General features: G+C 37.7%; 1 protein-coding gene across 11 annotated transcripts in view; it reads left to right on the top strand.

Moving 5' to 3' along the window:
* The window catches only part of FAM13B (family with sequence similarity 13 member B), an 88,366-nt gene that overhangs the window by 14,530 nt on the left and 48,933 nt on the right, over positions 1-24,903 (top strand). For 3 of the 11 annotated variants that reach the window (XM_028103730.2, XM_028103734.2, XM_028103727.2), the window contains exons 2-9: positions 4,842-5,008; positions 6,258-6,449; positions 6,872-7,084; positions 7,542-7,658; positions 8,078-8,255; positions 8,558-8,699; positions 12,307-12,405; positions 14,794-14,954. In XM_028103730.2, coding sequence (XP_027959531.1) covers positions 6,293-6,449; positions 6,872-7,084; positions 7,542-7,658; positions 8,078-8,255; positions 8,558-8,699; positions 12,307-12,405; positions 14,794-14,954 — 1,067 coding nt within the window. In that variant the 5' untranslated portion in view covers positions 4,842-5,008; positions 6,258-6,292. The remainder of the gene's footprint in view (positions 1-4,841; positions 5,009-6,257; positions 6,450-6,871; positions 7,085-7,541; positions 7,659-8,077; positions 8,256-8,557; positions 8,700-12,306; positions 12,406-14,793; positions 14,955-24,903) is intronic. The other 8 variants (XM_088023266.1, XM_028103736.2, XM_028103735.2 and 5 more) reach the window with 5 other exon arrangements.

The following is a 24,903-nucleotide window of genomic DNA, read 5'->3' as shown; positions in this document are numbered from 1 at the left end:
TATTTTATTTTATTTTTTTAAAGATTTTATTTATTTATTCATGAGAGACACACAGAGAGAGAGAGAGAGAGAGAGGCAGAGGGAGAAGCAGGCTCCCAAGGAGCAGGGAGCCCGATGCGGGACTCGATCCCAGGACTCCGGGATCATGACCTGAGCCGAAGGCAGATGCTTAACCATCTGAGCCACCCAGGCGGCTGAGAAGTGTATTTTAAAAATGACATACTCTATAATGAAAATAGTTTGGTATTAGATAATCTATTAAAGTGATGTTATGTCTTTATTTGTGTGGTTTCTTTTTAATTTTTTCAGTTTTTTTTGAAGTATAATTTACATGCAGTAATAATTTATATACAATAACATTCACCAATTAAATGTCCAGTTTAATAAGTTTGACATGTGTGTTAAGCATGTAACCACCACTACCATAGTCATGACAACATTTCTATCACCCCAGAAAGTTCTCAATGTTCTTTGGTTTTCTTGTCAGTGAAATGGATATAGTGAAATATCTGCATCCATAGAATTGTAAGGATAAATGAATTCATACATTTAAAGCCCTTAAGGGGTACCTGGGTGGCTCAGTTGGTTAAGCATCTGTCTTCAGCTCAGGTCATGACATCAGGGTCCTGAGATCGAGCCCCACGTCTGGCTCTTTGCTCTGTGGGAAGTTTGCTTCTCCCTCTCACTCTGCGCTCTCTCTCACTCTGTCTCAAATATATAAATAAAATTTTTTTTAAAGATTGTTTATTTGAGAGAGAGAGAATGAGAGATAGAGAGCACGAGAGGGAAGAGGGTCAGAGGGAGAAGCAGACTCCCCGCTGAGCAGGGAGCCCGACGCGGGACCCGATCCCGGGACTCCAGGATCATGACCTGAGCCGAAGGCAGTCGCTCAACCAACTGAGCCACCCAGGTGCCCATAAATAAAACTTTTTTTTTTTAAACATACATTTTATTTTATTTATTTATTTTTTAAAGATTTTATTTATTCATTTGACAGAGAAAGATAGTGACAGCAGGAACACAAGCAGGGGGAGTGGGGGAGGGAGAAGCAGGCCTCCCGCCGAGCGGGGAGCCCAATGCAGGGCTCGATCCCAGGACCCTGGGATCACGACCTGAGCCAAAGGCAGACGCTTAACGACTGAGCCACCCAGGCGCCCCCCCCCCCCATAAATTAAAACTTTTAAGAAAAATAATAAAGCCCTTAAAATAGTTACTGGCATATTTTTTTTTAAATATTTTATTTATTTGGGAGAAAGCACAAGAGGGGGGAGGGTCAGAGGGAGAAACACACTCCCCACTGAGCAGGGAGCCCGATGTGGGACTCAATCCAGGATCATGACCTGAGCCAAAGGCAGTCCCTTAACCGACTGAGCCACCAGGTGCCCAGTTCCTGGCATATTGTAAGAGCTCAGTTATTTGTCCATTGTATAGATGTTGTTCTCTAACTTTTTTGAAAAGCTCCTCTCTACGAATTTTATTAGGTATTTAAAATTTAGAAGATTCTGTACTAAGCCATCAAGAAAACCCTGAAATCTTGCCATTTGCAATGATATGGATGGAACTAGAGGGTATTATCCTAAGTGAAATAAGTCAATCAGAGAAAGACAAGTATCGTATGATCTCACTGATGTGAGATGTGTGGAATTTAAGAAACAAAGCAGAGGATCATAGGGAAGAGAGGAAAAAATGAAACGATGAAATCAGAGAGGGAGACAAACCATAAGAGACTCTTAATCTTAGGAAACAAACTGAGGGTTGTTGGAGGGGAGCTGGGTGGGGGGATGGGGTAACTGGGTAATGGACATTAGGGAGGGTATGTATTGTCATGAGCACTGGATGTTACATAAGACTGATCAATCACAGACCTGTACCCCTGAAACAAGTAATACATAATATGTTAATTAAAAAAAAAGATTCTGTGCTATTAAGAAATGTGTATGTTGCTATCATATATACGTATATATAAGTGGAACTGAATGGAATGCAGAAATACCTTGATCTTCAGCAGAACTCAAGTTGATAGCCTGGTAGATGAAGGTACACTTTCCTGAATGTACTTATCACCCAGTGTTATTGAAGATTGGTATTTAATTGCCTTTTTTTTAATCGCTCTTGTCTCATGATATAAAATTCAAAATGATTTCTTATTTGTTGTCAGTACCACTATAGGAGGCAACAGTCATTTGTATATAACATGATTTTGCTGTTTTAGGGGCGCCTGGCTGGCTCAGTCAGTAGAGCATGCAACTCTTGATCTTGGGGTTGGGAGTTTGAGTCCCATGTTGGGGGGGTATATTGTACTTAAAATTAAAAAAAATCTTAAAATGATTTTGCTGTTCTGATTTATAATAAAATTATGCTTTTGGAAATCATTGGTTACTTTGAAAGTCTGAACATTGTATTCTCTTGTCAAGCCTTTTATTGATTAACTGCTTTCTTTGCTTTTATTGATTCTAAGACATTACATCACATCTCTTTGGGACATTTTTCTGTGGTACCTGCTACTATTTTCTTTGATGATTGGATTTTGTAGTTTAGATGTCACATGAATTTTCTGTAGTAATGAAATTACTAAAACAGAATAACTAATAAAACAATAGAAATTTTTTCCTCACAGATATAGAGAGGCCAGCAAGCTAAAATCAAGGTGTGGGCAGGGCCATATTCCCTCCAGAGGTTCTGGGGAGGAATCTTCCTTTGCCTCTTCCAGCTTTTGGTGGCTCCTGGTGTTTCTTGTCTTGTGACAGCATGACTCGCAGTTTCTCCCTCCATCTTCACATGGCCTTCTTCCCCTCTTTGTGTCTCTATGTGTTCTGTCTTCTTATAAGAACACCAGTCATTGGATTTAGGACTCACCCTAAAACCAGGATGATTTTTTTTTTTTTTAAGATTTTATTTGAGAGAGAGAGCCAGAGAGAGAGCACAAGCAGGGGGGAGCATCAGAGTGAGAGGGAGAAGCAGGCTCCCCGCTGAGTAGGGAGTGCAACATGGGACTCTATCCCAGGACCCTGGGCAGAGGCTTAACTGACCAAGCCACCCAGGCACCCTCAGGATGATTTCCTCTTGAGATCCTTAACTAATTGCATATGCAAAGATCCTATTTCCAAGTAAGTTCACATTTTGAACTCCTGGGTGAACATGAGTTTTTTGGGGAACACTGTTGAACCCACTACAGATAGAAAGGGAATATTTACATGATTTAAGCTCTGACAGGGAGTGGGGAACAGGATTAAATAATGTCAAAACTACTTTGCATTTTGCAGGAATGTTATTTTGGGCCACTCTCCAGTCTAAATGCTTTTGCACTGTGCTGATTCCTGGTTTCATTGACAAGGCACAGAAACACTTGAGTACCCATTTTAGTGAACATAGAACTTGCCTCTGACAAAACTCTTCTAATGAGTGTTCATTTACTGTACATCAAGCAAATTCCCTTTTTCTTTATGTCATGAAGATATCAACCTGACTTTTACTATAAGTTCATTAAACATTTTATCCCTGAAGTTAACCTCTCTAAAAGATCTGTAACTTAACTTTGAAGCTGTGTTTCAGGTGAATAGGCTACATGTTTTAGCAGGCATTTCAGGATATTTGGGAAGTAATCATTTACCGAAGATTTGTTGTGGGAATGTGGTTTTCCTTCCCCTCCATTTTTCATGTTCCTCCTGGACGTATATGTTACTAATAAGACATTTTTTTTTAAGTTAAATTCTTTTTTTTTTAAAGATTTTATTTATTTATTTGACAGAAAGAGACACTGTGAGAGAGGGAATACAAGCAGGGGGAGTGGGAGAGGGAGAAGCAGGCCTCCTGCTGAGCAGGGAGCCCGATGCGGGGCTCGATCCCAGGACCCTGGGATCATGACCTGAGCTGAAGGCAGATGCTTAACGACTGAGCCACCCAGGTGCCATTTTTGAAAATCACACTGAATGATACTACTCTTCTGCTTACCTGGACTCTCTTGAGCAGAGTGCTGTAGCATAGTGTCCTGAGCTTATTAAAAGGTTTTTAAAGTAGATTACTGGAATTCACAGGGGGTGATGAAATAATAGTTCACAAATGAGACCAAATATTAAACGCATTGTCAAATAGGTCTCCTCTCTCCCCAGCCTGTTTGCTGGTCTTTTAACGTTTAATACAAAGAAGAAAGAAAACTGGTTCTCTGTCTACTACCTTCATGTATTACCTCAGTTAAACAGCTGTATAGTTATTACTCTTATATAAAGGAAACCTGAGATTAGAGACATGAAGACATGGGAGTCACACGTATAGGATGGTGGAGTTAATATTTGAATGTTAGCTTTTCTGGTTCTGTTAAGTGCTTTTTTCCAACATGTGGTATTGTCTCTCCAAACCAGAAAGTTCAGACAACTGCATTCTTGCTAAAAAAATATTTGCTGTATACAAAGAAAAGAAGAAAGTACGTAAGTGCTTTTCCAAGCTTAAAATCATGTCTTCATTTCTTTGATCTGAAAATGTTTCTGTGTTTGTTCTGAGTATATGAGGACCCAGTGGAGGTGGGCGGGGTGTGTGTGTGTTCAAATGAAGGATCCATTGAAGAAAATGGATTGAGTGGTGTAATCTCTGAAGATCTGTACTGTTAAAGATTCTCCTTTGTAATGCTTTTATTTGTTTTTACCAGAAAGATTCTTATCCAGGTTGGCCATCATAATTTGAAACCTTGTGCAAGATTTTGCCTCTAACTAAGTCACGGGCAAATTTTCAGGCAGAAGAATGGTTTTCAGTATAGTTACCCTCCTAAATGGATTTCACTGCTTATTCTAGTTGCTTCTCATAATATGAGATGGTTTAGGAAATGAAAATTGTTTTTTTTCTTCTAGATTAACTGCTGAAGTACTGATCGAGTTCTGTGTTTCTTCAATGAGGAACTACAGGCTGATCTTCTGCCATAATCTCAAACAGCCATAAATGACAAAAGAATGCTTGCTCAGTGAGGGTAGCTGGTGCAGAAGCCATTTTTTAAACTTAGGTGTTTAAGTACTCAAAGGTAAGTTTTCAAAATGGTGACTCCCATGCTGTATAAATCCACAGGAATTTTGGAGTTTATCTCCTGTTGCTGCTATTTGATTATTAACTTGAGGTTTTGTAGTTATTAGCTGGCACCAGATATGTTGAAGAATGGATTTTGCTTGTCTAAATTATATAAATTTATGGCATTTTACTTCCCCTGAGTTAATTTCTGTTGTTTCTGTAAGTTGAATGGATTGTTTCCCAGTCACACTGCGACACTCTTGATTGACTGGGGTACAGCTATTATGTAACTTATATAGAAGTTATTTTTGTAAACTTTAGAATATTGAGTAGATTTATTGTTTTACTCTGTTCTCTCTTGTAGTGAGAAAGGAATTGTTTCTCTGGTGTGATGAAAAAAAAGCCCAGTTGGTGTCATTTTGTTCATTAACAACTTTTTTTCAAAAAAAAGTTTTTCTTTTGAAAATACTAATTTCCCACATGAAGTAATAAGTATTTTAGGAAACAAATTTTTCTTGGGATTACTTGTTCTCTGATGCTTCAGATATTTGAAACATTGTTTTCTTTCACTGCTTTACTGATCACCATTCCTACAAAGTTAAGACAAATAACATTTCTCCTGAGCGAGACTGGCTGTGGAAATTTTTCTTTGCAGTAATTAATGAAACAGCAGGATTGATGAACATTCCCATTTGAAAGTTGATGTCTAGAACTGAAAAATTCCTTCATTTATAAAAACATATTTTGGCTGCTCTGTCATGTAGAAATAAGAGCTGGTTGATCTTGTTCTTACTAGCCCATCATTGATAAAAAGTGATTTTCAGCCCAGTACTTTATAAAAAGTGATTCTTTCCTGTTTTGGGTGCTTATAAATTAAGAAGTTAGATGTGCTTCATATAGCACAGTCCAGAAATGATTGGGTTTGGCTTTTTACCTGTGTCATTAAGCTTGGTCAGTAAAGGTCCTCTTGGAGCCACATTTGCCCCTTAATTTGTCTTTGGGACATTAATGTCCTTTGTTAAGTTTAATGATGAATTTGCCATTGTTTGATAAATGCACAAACTAGTAGAGAAAATGGATGATTGTATTGAGCTTTATTTGTAGAATACATTGTGGGCCTGAAAACTGGAACATATGTAATGATAAAAAAACACATTCAGGTGTAAAGCATTTTTTGTAATGTATTTAATCATATTGTCACCTGTTGATTATTAGTCTTTTTTTTGTTTTTGTTTTTGTTTTTGTTTTTGTCTTTCATTTGGCAGAAAAGACAGCTTTGATTTCTGGCTGCAAAAAAGATATGAGGAAGAGCTCCTCCCCTTCCTTGAGTAACTGCAACTCCGTTCTTGCTAACAAAATATTTGGAATTCCACTTGATGAGCTGCAGCAGGGAGGACATCCAGACAATGAGGTTCCGTTCATAGTCCGCCACGTTGTGGACTATATTGAGGAACATGGTATACATTTCCTTACCTTGAGGGCTAGCCTTTGTTTTAATAAACACAACTTATCCCTTTTGACCTTGGATTTTTTTCTTTTTTTTTTTTTTCCCCCAGTGTGGAAAGTCCAAAATATAGTAAGGAAAAGTGATAGAAATTTCTTATGTAAAGTCATATACTTAGAAATGCCCAGCATATAGCATTTTTTAGTGGGGTGGTAAGAGGAATATTTTTAATGGAGGTGGGGTGGATAAAATAGATTATCCCTCGGGACAGAGATAGTATGTGTCTAAATGTGTGATCTGAAGGTGTTTAGCCCAGTAAGGAGAGCCAAGAAGGGCTTTTCAAAAGTGAGTATTTTAAGTTGATTGGAAAATGAATATATACGGCCAAGTAGTTGAAGTTGAAGCTTCTTTAATTTTTACTTTGAACTAATGTAGGAGGTCTGGAGCAACAAGGACTTTTTCAAGTCAATGGAAATGCTGAGACAGTGGAGTGGCTTCGGCAGAGATACGACAGCGGGGAGGAGGTGGACCTGGTCAAGGAAGCAGATGTTCCCTCGGCTATTAGTCTCCTTAGGTTTTTCCTCCAAGAACTTCCTGAACCTGTCATCCCTGGCAGTTTGCATATTCACTTGATGCAGCTTTCTCAAGGTAGTATACTTTGGTTCTTACCAATCGGTCATTTACCATTGATTTCAAAGTCTTTTTATCTTGTAGAAATTTTGACATGTATACAGTAATTATTGTAGTTCTGAGATTCATTTCTCATGTTCGCATTTGGGGACATATGCTTTTTGGGTCTGTATGGTCTAGTCAAGGTCAAGTCAAATAGGACTACTTTGATCCCTGTAGTCCTATTTACCTTTATGATTGGTCTTAGGAAACCTAAGCTACAGGGTGCGGAGGAGGAGGAGAAGAAGGCAAGGCAGGAGACAAGAACAAGGAATAGGAGGGTTGGGAAAGAAGAGAAATACATATAAAGTGGTATGTGTGGCATAATACCCAAAGATAGTGCTGTTCCTTAGTGGTAATGTTGCTGTAAGATATTATTTATCTCTGGTTTGATAGAACGTCCTAGGAAAAACCAGAAGTACATCTCTGATTCCAGGTTCAGAATATACTTGGACCTTGTTCTTGGACTCCTGCCTGAAGGAAATAAAATACCAATCTGGACATCAGACTTTAAGCCAAATAAAGAAAAGAAAGGCTGATTTGTATTTGTTGGGTGAGATTTTCAGTGGTGTGGGTTAAATCTTCTTTGTTCACTCATAGTTGTTGACTAGCATTGGTCAGTGCATTCTGACTTCTTATAGTTGGCAGTGCTTTGGAAATACAGGTACAGTCATGCAAGAGACAGTATGATGAGAATTAAAAAAAAATAAATTAGAGAATTTGGGCCGATGAGTAATAGATGAGGAAAACATCCTTCAGCAATTGGGGGGTTGAGCTCCTTCTCCAACTCCTCTCTTCCACTTAATAAGTGAAATGTGAAGCTCTAAGGCATTTGGCCTCTGGTAGAGGAAGTGAAGAGGTTTTGAATTGTTAATAGTAAAAAGGTGATGTGGGTGGAGTAATGTGAACCTGGCAAAATATCTGAGCTTTGCTTTTACTTCATTAAAAAAACCTGTCATTATGTTTTTATAGATTATAATAATGAAGATGAATTTGGAAGAAAGTTGAGGTTCCTTTTACAGCAGCTTCCACCTGTTAATTACAGTTTGTTAAAGTTTCTGTGTAGATTTTTAGCCAATGTAGCATCACATCATGAAGAAATTTGGTCTGCAAACTCTTTGGCTGCTGTCTTTGGTCCAGATGTCTTCCAGTAAGTTTTTCCACAAATTTTTATGTAATCAAAAAAAAATTGAATTTGTGAAATAGAGTCATTATACTATCTGCCAATGATCATAGGTTGGTTGGTGAACCATTATTTTTTATAGTAGATCTGATTAATCCAGCATTTCTGTGAAGAGGGTACAAATTAGGTAGGCTTTACAGATGGGAAAACTGAGGCACAGAATGATGACATAAATTGCTCAGGTTTATTAAGTGACTCATTGGTTGTCTTCTAATTTTACCTGTATTTGATTTAAGGACTCTCAATTCAATTTAGACTTTTATTCTTAGCATTTACACAGATGTGGAAGATCTGAAAGAGCAAGAAATAGTGAGCAGGATAATGGCTGGACTTCTGGAAAATTACTATGAGTTTTTTGAGAATGAAGAGGAAGATTTCTCATCTAATGATTTGAGTTCAATTACTGAACAGGTAAGAATATTTTAAATACCCTACTTGGAGGGAGAATTTTTAAAGAATATGCTTTTTAGGGCTTGGCACAAACTCAGGTGGACCTTTTAAGTACTAAACAAAGCAGTTCTTTTGGTTATTACATGTAATCATGGGTGACACATCCATGTAATGTATGAATGTGGTATTTTTTTCTGAATAAGTTGTTCTCAATTTGAGTAATAAGGAAAGGGTATTGAAGGCAGAGTATATGTTAGATATTTTGTGGGGTTTGCATGTTTTCCTTCTAACTTAAGCATTGTTTATTTTGTAAGAATAGAGTGGTGTTTTTTGTTTTTGTTTTTTTTTTTTTGCAAAGAAACTTAGCATATAGGAATGTAGGCAAAGGGTGAGAAATAGAAGGTGGAGGGATAGATTCAATACAAAGTTCACACAAACTTTAAAAAATAGGAAGTTTTTCTTGATGAAAGTCACAAGTCAGTAGACCGGTGCAGTCATTGTATTGGGAAGCATCACGGTTGTTTTTTAACTTTTGTGACTTTGGAAAATTAACATCCAATTTCTGGCTACATTATATTTTGTTGTTCTGTGCCTTGATGGTTGAGATAGTACAAGAACCTGGTTACTTTCTCCTTCATGAAATGAAAATATTGATGCACAGTAATTTATTGTAAAGCCACATTAATTCAGACTTTTCATGTTTAGAATTTATAATTTAGGTCTATGTGGAGGTTTTTCTTTTGCACTGAAGTGAAATAATTTGTCCAACAAACTTTTTTAGTTTAAAACCTATGAAGTTACTTATATTTTGGGCATGGGGTGTGGTTGCTACTTTTTTAATGAGTAAATCATTCACCTGGTTAAAAAAAAATATTCACTAAAGTTTCTTGCTTTTACCCATATCCACTCCTTTGCCCCCATGTTGGTTTTCTCTGTGTTTGTTCCAGAGTTTCATTATGCAAATGTAAGTAAATATTTGCTTAGTTTTTTAACAGGAAAGTAGCATACTGCACACACTGTTTTGCACCATGTGTTTTTTTTTTTAAGTCTGTTAATAGTGTATTGGGAAGTCTTTTCTTACTGGAATATAGAGAGCATATTCTTTTGTTTTCACTGCAAAGATCTCTATCGTATGGATGCAACATTATGATTTGATTTATTGTACTGATCTCCACTTGGAAAGGTGTTAGTATACCCCATTTTCTCAGAAGAGTCCTGGTTTATGTCTCTTTCTCATGTAATTATTAGTAGCTCTTCTTTTCACTCTCGTATGTATCCAGGTTTTGATGATTAATTATATGGTAATTATTGATGCATATTGGGTGGCTTCTCTTCATTTGTTTTTAAATTAGGAAGCAGCAACTCTTGAAAGGTAGTTTATCATACAGATTTTCATTAGTTCTTACAGGTCTTGGTTCTGATAATGTGAATTTAGGAGTTTTATTTTCTGGGTAGCCCATCTTTTTTTTTAAAAAGAGTTTCTGTACTGTTGTGAACTTTTATGGGTAAGTCTTTTTAATATTTGGAGTTGAGACCTTCCTTAGTTTTCCATGTTTTCTTTATGTAAGCATTCATATTGTTGTCTGATTTTCCCTCCCTCTTTCCCTTCTTCCCTTTTTCCTTCCATCCCTCCCCTTCTTTTCAAGTATCAGGAACTTTAAGGAAACTGTAACAAGACAAATTGCAGTTTGTAATGTGTAAACTGAGGATGAAAACAGTGTGCATATGTATACATTTGTGAAGTAAACCAAGTGGGTGGGTAGAATGTGTAGCCAGAATCAGTGATCCATGGAACTTTTGGCATATTTTTTGAACTTCTAACTATCATATACAGTTCCTGACTTAAAAACTTGGTTAGAATAAAGAATTGACACATCTCTTCAAAATTATTCTTGCTTTAAAGAAAATGACAAGGGCGCCTGGGTGGCTCGGTTAAGCGACTGCCTTTGGCTCAGGTCATGATCCTGGAGTCCCAGGATCGAGTCTCGCATCGGGCTCCCTGCTCAGCAGGTAGTCTGCTTCTCTCTCTGACCCTCCCCCCTCTCATGCTCTCTATCTCATTCTCTCTCTCAAATAAATAAATAAAATCTTAAAAAAAAACAAACTTAAAAAAAATAAAGAAAATAAGAAGAGGGCAAGGAGGTAGATATTCCTTAAATCATTAATGTCTTTTGATGCCCGTAAGAAGTCCCATCTTTGGGGACTTGTGTGCCACTTCTTTTCTTTAAGTTTTGGTTGAGGGGTGCCTGGCTGGCTTATTTGGTAGAGGTGCGACTCTTGATCTTAGGGTTGTAAGCTCAAGCCCTAAGTTGGGTGTAGAGGTTATTTAAAGAAAATAAAATCTTAAATTATGTTTTAGGTTAGTGATTTATTTAGTTAAAATTAATGGCTGCTCAAAATGAAATAATATGCATACGTGTGTGTTACTCATTTTGTACGTTTCTAAGAAGATTTGACTTGTAAGAAAATGATGATGCCAGTTTGCCCTAATATTTATATCTTGATGACTGAAGTCTTCAGGGTATGCCTTGACTATGTTTTATGTTGTGTGTAATTCTCTGCTATTTCTGCTACCTTCAGCTTCCTTACATACAGTGGAATAACTCACATGTAATGCATTTGTATTTTTATATTTCTTTAAGCACTAGAAAACGTTAAGAAAACTTAACATATGTTGTGCTTTACATTAAATAGAATAGTGGTTAATAAACATCAGGACATAATGTTGAATTCTGCAGATTTGCCTGTGGATAGAAAAGAGGATGTTAGGGGTTCCTGGGTGGCTCAGTCAGTTGAGTGTCCAATTCTTGATTTCGGCTCAGGTCTTGATCTCAGGGTCATGAGATTGAACCCCATGTTGGGCTCCATGCTCATTGCAGAGTCTTCCTGTCCCTTTCTCTCTCCTCCTCCCCCTGCTCTCACCCCCCCAAATAAATAAATAAAATCTTTAAAAAAGAAAAGAGGATGTTAGCATATTGAGTAGAATATACTCAATAAATGGAGTAGTGCTGTGAGTTGTAGGAGACCGGGATGTATATTTCATTATTTTGGCCTATTGCTAATTACCTGAATCTGGTTTCTTATCTCTTTTAATCGCATTTCTGAACTATAGGTTACAATAGTAGAACAGATATCTGAAAGCTTTCTTTAAAGCAGATGTAATAACTTCAATTTGACTTGTGAGGCTGAAGTGATAATGTATTGAGTGAAAGTAAAATTTCCTCAAACTTCGCACATTTTGGTTGTATTTTCAAATTGACCTAATTTAAATACTGCTAATTTCTTATCCCCATACTTAAAGATATGGGTAGACCTGGCCCATCCTTGCAATGCTTTGATTATTTTTCTTCTGATTGTGATATTTGAAGGAAGCAAAGTTAATCTCATGCTCTCTTCTCTTGGAGTTTCCTCCCATTAATGCAAGTATTTGGCTGCTAGACCTTTTCAAGGTGGTAGATATTTCTATTAATAGTATGAGAGAGATGACTGGCGATGATGAATAGGGAGTGTTTGAGAAATGACCCAGAGTTGGTGGACAGGTTCTTTGTATGGGATCCCTACATGAATGCAAATTCAGTAGAGTGGTTTGAAGATGTAGGTGATAATTATGTTTCTTTATACATTTGAGAAGGCAGGTAGCAGCGTTCTCCACAAGCTGGAGTCTGGAGAGCAGGCATTTCACGAGGCCCTAGAGAAGGGAATTACAGCAGTCAAAGAAAGAAGAGATGTAAGTATGGATGAGGGTTTTCCGTAAGTGGAGTGAGTGGTTTTCCATGAATGGAGTTGAGGCAGTTGCATATATAGGGCAGATTCAGAATAACTTAGGAACAGATACAGCATTGATAAGCAGAAGGTCAGGTTGACAAGGAGAGGATTAAGGACTTTTGAAGTGTGGGGTGAGAGATGGCATTTTTAAGTTTTTAATACTTATTCTTACCCAAACTAATTTAGTCATTTCTTACTGCAGGGAGTTATATTGGGAGGCCTGGGAGATAGGATGGGGGAAAAGAAAATCCCATTAGGCTACTTTTCATGTCATATCTTACTGGATGATTATTGGTGAAAATACTGGACAATGTCAATTAGTTTACATAAAGCTTATTGAATTGACTATGATATACTCAGTGTAACTGAGTATAAGGTATTTGTAGTTCCTAAGAGCTATTGACTGTAGGCACAAACTAGTTTTTAAAACATGCTGTAGCATGTTAAAAATAGCAGTACTCTGTACTAAAAATTTGTGGAGTGAATAAATATTTATTCTCAGTTTAAATAACCATCTTAAAAAATTTTTTTTTTTAAATATTCTACTGTGGTGCCCAAACCTTTATTGATCAGCCACAGTAATTCCCATTTAATACCTCTGAAAACAATATTTTCTTGCCATTATTTTTTCTTGCTTGAGTTACCAGGTGGATGTTAAGTATATTCTTGAATTTCATTAATTTATTAAATACATACAAGGAGAATGAGGGTTATTTTCCATTTGATTCAGTTTAAAAAACTGATTTACCATATGAAATTTTTACCTTTGTGTATAAATCTTACCTTTTAGTTAATAATCATTTAATGATTTTTAGTATTTTCATCATTGTTCAACATGATAGGGGATAGATAAGGGTTAGCAGTTAGAAGCACAACAAATTCAGCTGAATCTGCTGCATATGCTTTATATATATAAAGTAAGTGGTTCACAAATTGAGGTCTTTAAGTATTATTGCTAATAATGAATGTTTAGTAACCCAGATAACTAGTGACCTTGATATACCAGTGGTTGAGGGCTCCTGCTTTAGTTTGGGTGGCAAATACTGTCTGGTTTTCTAAAAAAAAAAAAGTGATGTTACATGTAGAAACTAGGCTCTGTGCTATATAGAAATAACAATTCCAGTTATAATGATAGCTATTTATTGCTTAGTATGGAGAGACACTATAGAAGAGTTTGCATATATTATTTAATCCTTTCAACTAGCCTTATGAGGTAGGTAGTATGTACAGCATTTCCATTTTATTCATAGGCCTGGAGAAGTTAAGTAAGTTGAGGGGCAGTTAAGGGCACAGTAGGAATGTGAACATATATCTTTCTGCCTTCATAGTCTGGCTTTTAAGTACTTACTGTATTACACTTGAAAGCAGGCAGTCTGTACTTGCTGATTACGAGTGTGGTAGAATGCCACAGAGAAATTACCTATCTTCTGGTTAAAGTTTACTTTCTGAGGGTATTGTAGCAACTATGTTTGACTGTCTGGAAAGAGCACCACTCTTACACATAGTGGTAAATTTATTTTAGGTAGTTCCAGTGCATTTGGCTAGAATGGATAAAGGTATACTTTTACTGCTCAGTGTTTTTAATGACTTACTATTAAATTATAAAAGATGTTAAGACAATTTATGGCTAGTTTCTTCTTTGGGATAGCTTGAAAAGTTTTTCTCATTTGGAAATACTTTGTTGGTTTTCCTTCTCTGATATTATTCATTGTCTTTTTATTAGAGTGATTGTTTACTTATGTAGCCAGCTTGATAATGGAAGACATTTTATAGCCCCTGCCAGAAAGAGAATTACAGCCTTGAGTTGTGCTACTGACCAAAGCAATGAGTTCCCTCTTGTAAGGTCCAGTCTCTTCATGAAAAACTCCATCTGAATCATTTAGAAGTTAGCTGACATTTTCTAAAACATAGTTAACACCTTAAGGCAAAATTTCTCTGCCCTTTTCCAGCGCTTGTCCTATATTAAAATCACTTGTTAAATGCACCTGGAAATTGGAGAGGTCACTTATAAGTCTTTATAACTATCAGTCTATAAAACTGATTGGAAATGAAGATTTTTTAATGTTAACTAACTGCAGTGTGCAGGCTTTTCATTGTGTACTTTCTTACTCATATTCTTAGTGATATACTAAGGTAATCATCGCTTTGTGCTTTAAAATGTTAAGTTTGGTTTGTGGTTTTCTTCTAATATGGGAGAGTTGGCAATTATTCCGTTAGGAAAATTAGTCCTAGGAAATGAAGTAAAAAATGAGTTGTTTGTGTTAAAATTTGCTTAGAATAGTATATCTTAGATAATGTCAATTAACAGTTGTATTAAATTTTGATTTTCAATTTCCTCTTATTTATATAGGTTAATGAACTTTCTGAGGAAGAAGAGGAAGATGAAAAGCTGGAACATATAGAAGAACTTCCAGAAGAGGGTGCAGAAAAAGCAAGTGACATGGCAGAGGTGGTACAATTAAGGATGACTGAAAACATCATGGAACCAAATAGTGTTACAGCATCAACAAGGTAGTATTTCAGAAAGAACCTTAGCTTTTTTTTTTTTTAAAGATTTATTTATTTATTTATTTGAGAGAGAGAGAGAGAGAGAGAGAGAATGAAAGATAGAGAGCATGAGAGGGAAGAGGGTCAGAGGGAGAAGCAGACTCCCTGCTGAGCAGGGAGCCCGATGTGGGACTCGATCCCGGGACTCCAGGATCATGACCCGAGCCGAAGGCAGTTGCTTAACCAACTGAGCCACCCAGGCGCCCAAGAACCTTAGCCTTTGAACGTTTTATTCTAGATGTAGATACGCTGAAGCACTAAATCATGCAAATTGTAACAATGTGTGAAAGATTGATTTGTGTATGGGGGCTCCTGGGTAGCTCAGTCAGTTAAGTGTCTGCCTTCGGCTCAGGTCTCTCTTTTGCTCACTCTCTTTAAAAAAAAAAAAAAGATTGATTTGTGAATGAAAAAGAACAACAAAATTTTAAGCAAACTTGCTAAGAAAATTTCAGATATTAGCCTTTATACTTCTCTCTCTCTTTTTTTTTAAAGATTTTATTTATTTGAGAGAGAGAGAGGGTGAGAGAGCACAAGCAGGGGGAGCAGCAGAGGGAGAGGGAGAAGCAGATTTCCCACTGAGCAGGGAGCCTGAGGTGGGGCTCGATCCCAGGACCCTGGGATCATGACCTGAGCTGAAGGCAGACGCTCAACCAACTGAGCCACCCAGGAGCCCCTAGCATTTATATATATGTGTGTGTGTGTGTGTGTGTGTGTGTGTGTATATATATATATATATGTATACACACATACATACATACTTTTTTTTCAAGATATAACCTTTTACATTTCTTAAAGTTTGTATTTTTAGTATGTTTTAGTTGAGTTGGGTAAAATGTAAGAACCTTTGGAAATGGAAAGATACAGTGATTGAATTGACTTGTATTTCCAACTTCTAGGCTACTACTAGGTTGTTAGGCTATAAGGAGAGAACTGTGTGATGCATTAAGATAATTCTTTCCAATCTTTTCATGTATGAAGGGATACTATTTACATGGCATACTGTGTAAACTTCGTAAATGTGGTAGGGTAGAGGCACTATCTTAGGGCATAGGTGGAGTCATTGGATACACTGTTTAGGAAGCTTTATTATTTATTTATTTATTTTTTAAGATTTATTTATTTGTCCAAGAGTGAGCGAGCGCATAAGCAGGGGGAGCAGCAGGCAGAGAGGTTTTGGCTGATTGATTTCATGAAGGTAAAAAAAATACATTCTTTGATTGTCCACCATGGATGAAAGAAAAATAGGGGAGAAATACCCCTAGAATGCACAAGCCCTTAGCATATAGGGAGCTGTGTATAAATTTGTTTTAGGGAATTAGTGGATACTGGTGATTGAACTTTTGGTAACTTTTGATGTTCCATCTTTTTGAGTTTTTCTGAGAGGTAGTTCATAGTGTTAGGTAGCTACTCTATTTTGATTCACGAGTAGCTGTGGGAAAATATGTTAGAAACCTAAGGGAAATAAACATTTAGTGATGGTTTAAAATAGCAGTTCTGAAACTTTTTGTTTTCAAATGTTACATTCTTAAAAATTATTGACAACTCCAAAGACCTTTGTTAATGTTGATTATACCTATGAGCATTTACCATATTATAAGTTAAAACAGCATATTTAAGTCACTGGAAGTGTTTCTTTATAGAGTTGTAGTTGGGAAGATGCTTATATACAGCTGTTTATGACCTAAGAGGTTTTTTTTGTTTTTTAATTTTTTTATTTATTTGAGAGAAAGAGTGAGTGAGAGAGAGAGAAAGAGAGAGAGCACATGAGCAGGGGGAGAGGGAGAAGCAGGCTACCCACCAAGCAGGGAGCTGGATGTGGGGCTTGATTCCAGAACCCTGGGATCATGACCTGAGCCAAAGGCAGACGCTTAACCGACTGTGAGCCATCCAGGCGCCCCTTGTTTTTTTTTTTAACCTAACAGTTTTTTGATTGAAAAATTCCTCCTCCTTCATTAGTTTTAGGTCAGCAGTTCTCAAACTTTCTGATCTTATAACTCCCTTACACTTAAAAATTATTTAGGACCCAAAGAACTTTTGTTTCTGTGGATTATATCTGTTGGCATTTACTCTATAAGGAATTAAAACTGAGAAATTTATATTTTTAAAGTAGCAATAAACCCATTACATGTTAATGTAAAATTTTTATTTTTTAATTTTTTTTAAAGATTTTATTTATTCATTTGAGAGAGAGAGCACAAGTAGGGGTAGAAGCAGAGGGAGAGGGAGTAGCCAACGCCCCACTGAGCTGGGAGCGGGACATGGGGCTCTATCCTAGGACCTCGAGATCATGACCTGAGCCGAAGGCAGACGCTTAACCATCTGAGGCACCCAGGGGCCCTGTTAATGTAAAATTTTTAAATGTAACTATGTTTTCCAAAATCTCCAAAAAACTTTTTAGTGAAAAATTTTTTAGTGGCTTGTTTTATATTTTTACGGTAGATATGTCTTTAATGTCTGGCTTAGTAGAAGACAGCTGAATTCTTGCATTTTCCTCTGTATTGTGTTCCTTGCTGTATGTTATTTTGGTTAAAGTATGTGAAGAAAATTTGCCATCACACCAGTAGGTAGTGGGAAATAGAACATTTATAGCCTTTCCAGATAATTGTGTCCATTCTTCTTTGATAATAGGCCAACACACAGTAAGTAGCAGCTTCTTCAAAGTTATTTGTATTACGAACCTGAAACCATTTTCTGTGAATTTTTCAGCTCTGATCTTTTGGTCTGTCTGGTGCTGATTATTTTATTCATGCTTGATTTTGTAACATAGTATATTGGGCATTTAGAAAATGCGGCTTCAGGGAGTTATTCAGCTCTTCCAAATGATGATACATTTTGTTACATAATATCAACAGTTCACATTCTTTAATATTACCACTGATTATATCAAAAACATCTTTTAAGTATTGGGACATTAATGAGTTTATGGTAAAAATAAGATTTTCCAGAATTCAAACTTTTGCTTGAAAACTCAAATTTTATCAATACTATCTCTTGCTTTTCTTGAAGTCTCAGTCTTGCTCATTCTGCCAGATATTTAGGTTGGAATAACCATAGTTTTTGTCAGCCTATCTTTCAGTTGAAAATGGTGTTCCATGATAAAACTTCAGCTCGCAGTTCAAACAAGACAAGCATTGTACTATGCTATGCAGCAGAAGTGTTTTATGTGTGCTTCCCATTTTGTCATACCAAATACTAAAATTAAGTGTATTCAGGGCTGAGTAAAATTAATAATTTTCACTGCTTCTTCATCAAGGACTTGTCCCCTTTTATTTTTATTTATTTATTTTTTAAAAAGATTTATTTATTTGAGAGAGCGAGAATGAGAGAGTACATGAGAGGGGGGAAGGTTAGAGGGAGAAGCAGACTCCCTGCTGAGCAGGGAGCCCGATGCGGGACTCGATCCAGGGACTCCAGGATCATGACCTGAGCCAAAGGCAGTCGCTTAACCAACTGAGCCACCCAGGCGCCCCAAAGACTTGTCCCCTTTTAAAAAAATTACAGGTGGCGGGGCACCTGGGTGGCTTAGTTGTTAGGTGCCTGCCTTCAGCTCAGGTCATGATCCCAGCATCCTGGGACCGAGCCCCATATTGGGCTCTGTGCATGGCTTGAAGCCTGCTTCTCCCTCTCCCACTCCCCCTCCTTGTGTTCCTGTTCTCACTGTCTCTCTGTCAAATAAATAAATAAAATCTTAAAAAAAAATTACAGGTGGTTTTCTGGTAAAGAATGCAGTGGCGATGGTACATTCTGGTACCCCTTGCCTGGATTTATAAGACCTCAAGCATTTTTTTCTACCATTGATTTTGTATCATCATGCAAATGTCAGCACAGTGAAAAAGGCAAATATTATGAAAATAGTTTTGGTCTTTTGGTTCACAGACCATCCTTTGACAGCCAGTGGTTTAAATATTTATGTAGCGGTGGTATTGATTGGTCTGTTTATGCATCTGTTCGTTCCTTCTCTCTTTTCTCTCTTTTTCAAAAAAAATTTTTTTTATTTTTAAAGATTTTTTATTTATTTGACAGAGAGAGACAGCGAGAGAGGGAACACAAGCAGGGGGAAAGGGGGAGGGAGAAGTAAGCTTCCCGCTGAGCAGGGAGCCTGATGCGGGGCTTGATCCCAGGACCCTGGGATCATGACCCGAGCCCAGCAGATGCTTAACGACTGAGCCACCCAGTCGCTCCTCTTTCTTTTTCTTTTTTAAGATTTTATTTATTTGAGCATGCGTACATGTGCCCAAGGGGGGGGAAGGGGCAGAGGAAGAGGGAGAAGCAGGCTCCCTGCTGAGCAAACAGGGCTCAGATCCCAGGATCCTGGGATCATGACCTGAGCCAAAGGCAGATAGATACTTAACTGAGCCACACCCCAACATCTGTTATTTGTTTATATTGTTTGCTATTAGTCGTATTTTGTGACAGTTTGACCTGACTGCAGAGAGAAAAAAATGGTGGGGTTTAGGTTTAAGTAGCTTAGAGTACACAAAAAGCATCGGTCTTGTCCATGAGTTCCATGGAAATCTCAAGATCAGTTTCAAAGTACCTTTTATCCATAGATAAAGAATTGTTTTTTATCTACCTATTTATCTGTTACTTAGCTTTGCTATTTAAATGTACAGATTTTAGGAGAATTTTTACCTTTAAAAAATTTTTTTTAAAGATTTTATTTATTTGGGGTACCTGGGTGGCTCGGTTGGGTGTCTGCCTTCGGCTCGGGTCATGATCTCAGGGTCCTGGGATCAGGCCCTGCGTCCGGCTCCTTGATCAGTGGGGAGCCTGCTTCTCCCTCTCCCTCTGCCTGCTGCTCCCCCTGCTTGTGCTTTCTCTCTCTCTGTCAAATAAATAAATAAAATATTAAAAAAAAGATTTTATTTATTAGAAAGCATGAGGTGCGGGGAGGGGAAGAGGGAGAGGGACAAGCAGACTCCCTGCTGAGCAGGGAGCCCAGTGTGGGGACTCGATCCCAGGACCCTGGGATCATGACCTGAGCTGAAGGCAGACACTTCACTGACTGAGCCACCCAGGCGCCCCGACCTTTAAAAAATTTAAAAAGAGGTGGGAGAGTTTTGAAAAAGTTCTCAACGTTTTTTAATTTGTGCCTCATAATCTTTTAGGTAGGCTTGAGGTTTAGGCAATTTTAATTTATACTCATGTTTACAGAACTACACATCAAAAAGTTAATTGGCATTCGTTTATAGTTGTGCCGCCCCCCTTTTTTTTCTTTGAGAGAGAAAGAGTGCGTGTGGGTTGGGGAGCAGAGGGGGAGAGAGAATCCCAAGCAGGCTTCACACCCAGAGGAACCTGACACGGGGCTGGATCCCATGACCCCGAGATCATGACCTGAGCTGAAATCAAAAGTGGGATGCTTAACTGACTGAATCATCCAGCCATCCCCACAGTTGTGCTTTTAACGCTTTGCTAAAACTTGGAATTTAGAAATGGAAATTTCAGTATTGTTTTTATGGGCTATTGGTGCTGGGGCTTCTTCTTTTTTTCTTTTTTAAGACTTTATTTGAGAGAGAGAGAGAGAGAATGAGCGGTTGGGTGGGGCAGAGAGGGGGGAGGGAGAGAGAAGCAGACGCCCCGATGAGCAGGAATCCTGATGCGGAACTCGATCCCAGGACCCAGAGATCATAACCTGAGCTGAAGGCAAATGCTTAACCAACTGAACCACCGAAGTGCCCCACTAAGGCTTCATTTTTGTGAGTTCATTGGTTTCTGATGGTTTGTTCTTTTTGATACAATGCAGAAAAGAAGGTGTAGTGATTGAGGAAGAGCTTTGAGTTTAGGGTTTTGAGATTAGTCTCTCCAACTTCATTCTGTGGATGCCTTATTGCTGAGGAAATGGACCTTCACCTGACTACAGATGGGTGAAAAAAGTAGTCATAACTTTTTCCCTTTTCTTTCATCCATTGAATCAGATAGTTTGCAAAATATTCATTTAGCAGATTTTTATCAATTCACCGTGTTTTCTTTTTTAAAGATTTATTTACTTATTTGACAGACACAGTGAGAGAGGGAACACAAGCAGGGGGAGTGGGAGAGGAAGAAGCAGGCTTCCCACAGAGCAGGGAGCCTGATGCGGGGGCTTGATCCTAGGACCCTGGGATCATGACCTGGCCGAAGGCAAACGCTTAACAACTGAGTCCCCCAGGCACCCCAATTCACCATGTTTTCACTAGCTGGGTTCCACTTAGGAGGAGAATGTACTTTGGTGGAAGTATCAGAAATATTGGGTGGAAAAAAGTAGAATTTATGCTCTAGTTCATAAGAAAGTTTTATTTTTTTTAAAGATTTTATTTATTTATTAGAGAGAGACAACAAGAGAGGGAACACAAGCAAGGGTAGTGGGAGAGGGAGAGGCAGGCTTCCAGCTGAGTAGGGAGCCCGATTCGGGGCTCGATCCCAGGACCCTGGGATCATGATCTGAGCGGAAGGCAGAGGCTTAACGACTGAGCCACCCAGGTTGCCCCCATAAGAAAGGTTTATTAAAGTGAAAGTTCCTTTAAAGTACCAGAGCATAATAGATATTGATAGTTTCTCTTCTCTGTGCCCTTGCCCTATAAATGATGCATTTAATATTTTATTTTATTTTTATTTTATTATTATTATTTTTTGGTGGTCAGTAAAGCAAAGTTTATTGAGCAATAGTAAAGTTTATTGAGTGATAAATATAAAGCTTCCAAAGAGGGAGGGGACCCGAGAGGGTTGCCTGCATTTAATATTTTAAAGACTTGCGGTTATTATAACTTAACTGACTTTATAATAGTAAGGAATCTTTCTTTCATTTTATTCTTGTCATAGGTATAGGATATTCCCAAGTTGATGGGGAAAGTGAAGAAAGGGTTTTTGCTTTTGGCTTGAAAGGGATATATGATTTTTGTTTTTTTAAACATATTTACTTTTTGAAATCACCATTTTTTAAAATGATAATTTTGGTGTGGTTTTAGCATAAATTATATGGAAATCATCCTAATTTTAGATTAGAAAAATTAACCACTAATGCTTTTCCAAATATGGATAATAAGTGAACAGTAGTAGTACTGTACCTGTTGTACATCTGTTTTATCAATTTCATATTTGTCATAACATATCCTTGAATAGTGTAGTATGGCTTATGAAAACAAACAGATTGGTTTTTCTGCTTTACATTGGATTAGGCTTAAATATTCCTATAGAACTTCTACCCATATTCAAAATTTTGTCCCCTTTTTCCTATGTCCTGCAAAATTGCACAGACTTGGGAAGAAATTTGTGGACTCTTGATTAGGTCTCGCCTTGTCAGTAGTGACCTCATGTTGCAGGCTGCTTCCATTTAGACTGCAGCTCTGATAATTGCTCGGCAGTTTTTATAAGCCCATCACCATCCTTCATGGTGTTTGAAGTCTCTTTATCTGATGTTTTTGTTGGGAGATGCCATGGATTCAGAATGGCTTGCAGAGCTCTGTTGCACAGGTAAAATGATCTGTATCAGATTTAATTGAAGCAGAGTTACAGTACTTCTATTGAAGTGTTATTTGTAACATTAAATATTTGTAATTGGGAAATTGAAATAATAATATTTCCCTGTGGTCACTGTATTTGAATTACAGAATCTCATAATTGGAATAAATGGCTGCAAGATTGATTTTATGTAATGTTCTCAAGAAGATTATGTGATTGTAGGTAGATTTAAATATAAAGTTAACAGAAGGGAGAAAAAGGTCAGAGAATGACTATAATCTTTTAGCATTATACTTGACTGAGGACTCTAAAATATGCATGACCCTTGTAATTTATTGTTGGTTCTTTTAGTCTGGTCTTTTTTGGGGGGTTTAGTGAAAACAATTAGCATAAATGTGGTCTTTATGGTATTTGTCTATATAGTACGTAAGTAATTTGACCTTAAATTTGTCTGCGATTATTTTTCTTGTGTCTTTATTAATCAGAACTCACATCCTTATGATACCACTGCTATTTTGTTGCTGATACAGATGGCATAACTGTACTGATAGTTTTTACAGCCATAGATAAGTGTTAGCCATGGTTTGTGCATAAATGCTTTCTACCCAAAGAAATTGGCTACAGTCTGAAAATATAGAATAATTAAATTCTTTGAAATCTGACAACCAAATCATTCCTTTGTCCTTTACAAGCTCGGAGAGTGAAGTTGTACAGTCAAGTTTGTAGCCTTTAAGTGACAATCTGACTTAAAAGTGCAAAATCTATTTATTGGATTTATTTACTACGGTTTTTCGGGGTGGGAAGAGGGTTTATTGAAAGCTGTTTATTTGATTGTCCCTGCATATTCTTTGGGACTAAAGAACCTTTATTGTTACAGTATCATTAAAAGGGTAGAAAACAGGGACGCCTGGGTGGCTCAGTTGGTTAAGCGTCTGCCTTTGGCTCAGGTCGTGATCCCAGTCCTGGGATCAAGTCCCACATCCGGCTCCCTGCTCAGCGGGAAGCTTGCTTCTCCCTCTGCTTGCTGCTCCCCCTGCTTTTGTGCTCTCACTCTTTCCCTCTCTCTCTCTCTCTCTGACAAATAAATAAAATCTTGAAAAGGGGATAGAAAACAAAATGATTAATTCCTCTGCCTATCCATCCAATATATGACCATTAGAACTTTTCCTCTTTTTGGCTCTTTTGGATAACTGGAACATTTTATTAAAGTTTAGTCATTTTAAAGGGTGGAAATTGGGAACCTGGGTGGCTCAGTTGGTTAAGCGACTGCCTTCGGCTTAGGTCATGATCCTGGAGTCCCGGGATCGAGTTCCGCATCGGGCTCCTTGCTCAGCGGGGAGTCTGCCCCTCCCTCTGACTCCCCCCTCTCGTACTCTCTCTATCTCATTCTCTCTCTCAAATAAATAAATAAAATCTTTAAAAAAAAATAAAGGGTGGAAATTGATCTAGCAACTTTAACTTCTTTAACTTATTAGTATGGATAAGAGTCATCACTGGTGCTTATAAAAAATGTAGACTTTTGGGCCCTACCTCAGAGATTTGGGGAGGGCCCCAGAAATCTATTTTTTAAAAGCTTTTTAAAAAAAATTGGAAAATAAATCATATATACAGAAATAGGCATAAAACAAATGTATAACAAAACCAAGTTAGTCAAAGCATCTGTCTACCTGTGTAACCACCAGCCAGATGTAGAAATAAACACTGATAGCACCCCAGTAGTTCTCACAATCCTGATCGCCACCCACCTCTCACCCACTAAAGGAAACCACTATGTTGACTTTCTTTTGGTCAGTACATAGCCTTAAAAAATTTTTTTTCTTATTATTTAAATTCAGTTGACATATAGTATATTATTAGTTTCAGAGGTAGAGTTCAGTGATTCATCAGTTGTATATAACACCCATTGCTCATTACATCATGTGTAATGAGCACTTAATGTCCATCACTCAGTTATCCCATCCCCCAACCCCCCTCCCCTTGAGCAACCCCCAGTTTGTTTCCAGTGATTAAGAGTCTCTTATGGTTTGTCTCCCTCTGATTTCATCTTGTTTTATTTTTTCCCCCTCTTCCCCTATGCTCCTCTGTTTTGTTTCTTAAATTCCACATATGAGTGAAATCATATAATTTTCTTTCTCTGATTGGCTTCTTTTGCTTAGCATAATACCCTATAGTTCCATTTGCGTCATTGCAAGTAGTAAGATTTCCTTTTTTTAAATTAAATAAAATTTTATTTTTTTTTAAGATTTTTATTTATTTGAGGTAGAGCGAGAGAGCATGAGCTGGGGGGAGGGGCAGTGGGAGAGGGAGAAGCAGGCTCTCCACTGAGCAGGGAGCCTGATGCGGGGCTCGATCCCAGGATACTGGGATCATGACCCAAGTTGAAGGCAGACGCTTAACCCACTGAGCCACCCAGGTGCCCCAAGATTTCCTTTTTTGATGGCTGAGTACTATTCCATTGTGTATGTGTATGTATACA

Source organism: Eumetopias jubatus, unplaced genomic scaffold (assembly GCF_037043125.1).
Source record: "Eumetopias jubatus isolate StellerSeaLion01/CBP00866 unplaced genomic scaffold, mEumJub1_p1.0 scaffold_5, whole genome shotgun sequence".
NCBI classification, from domain to species: Eukaryota; Metazoa; Chordata; class Mammalia; order Carnivora; family Otariidae; genus Eumetopias; species Eumetopias jubatus.
The sequence above is the reverse complement of the archived record's forward strand: the minus strand, read 5'-3'. Positions and strand labels throughout refer to the sequence as shown.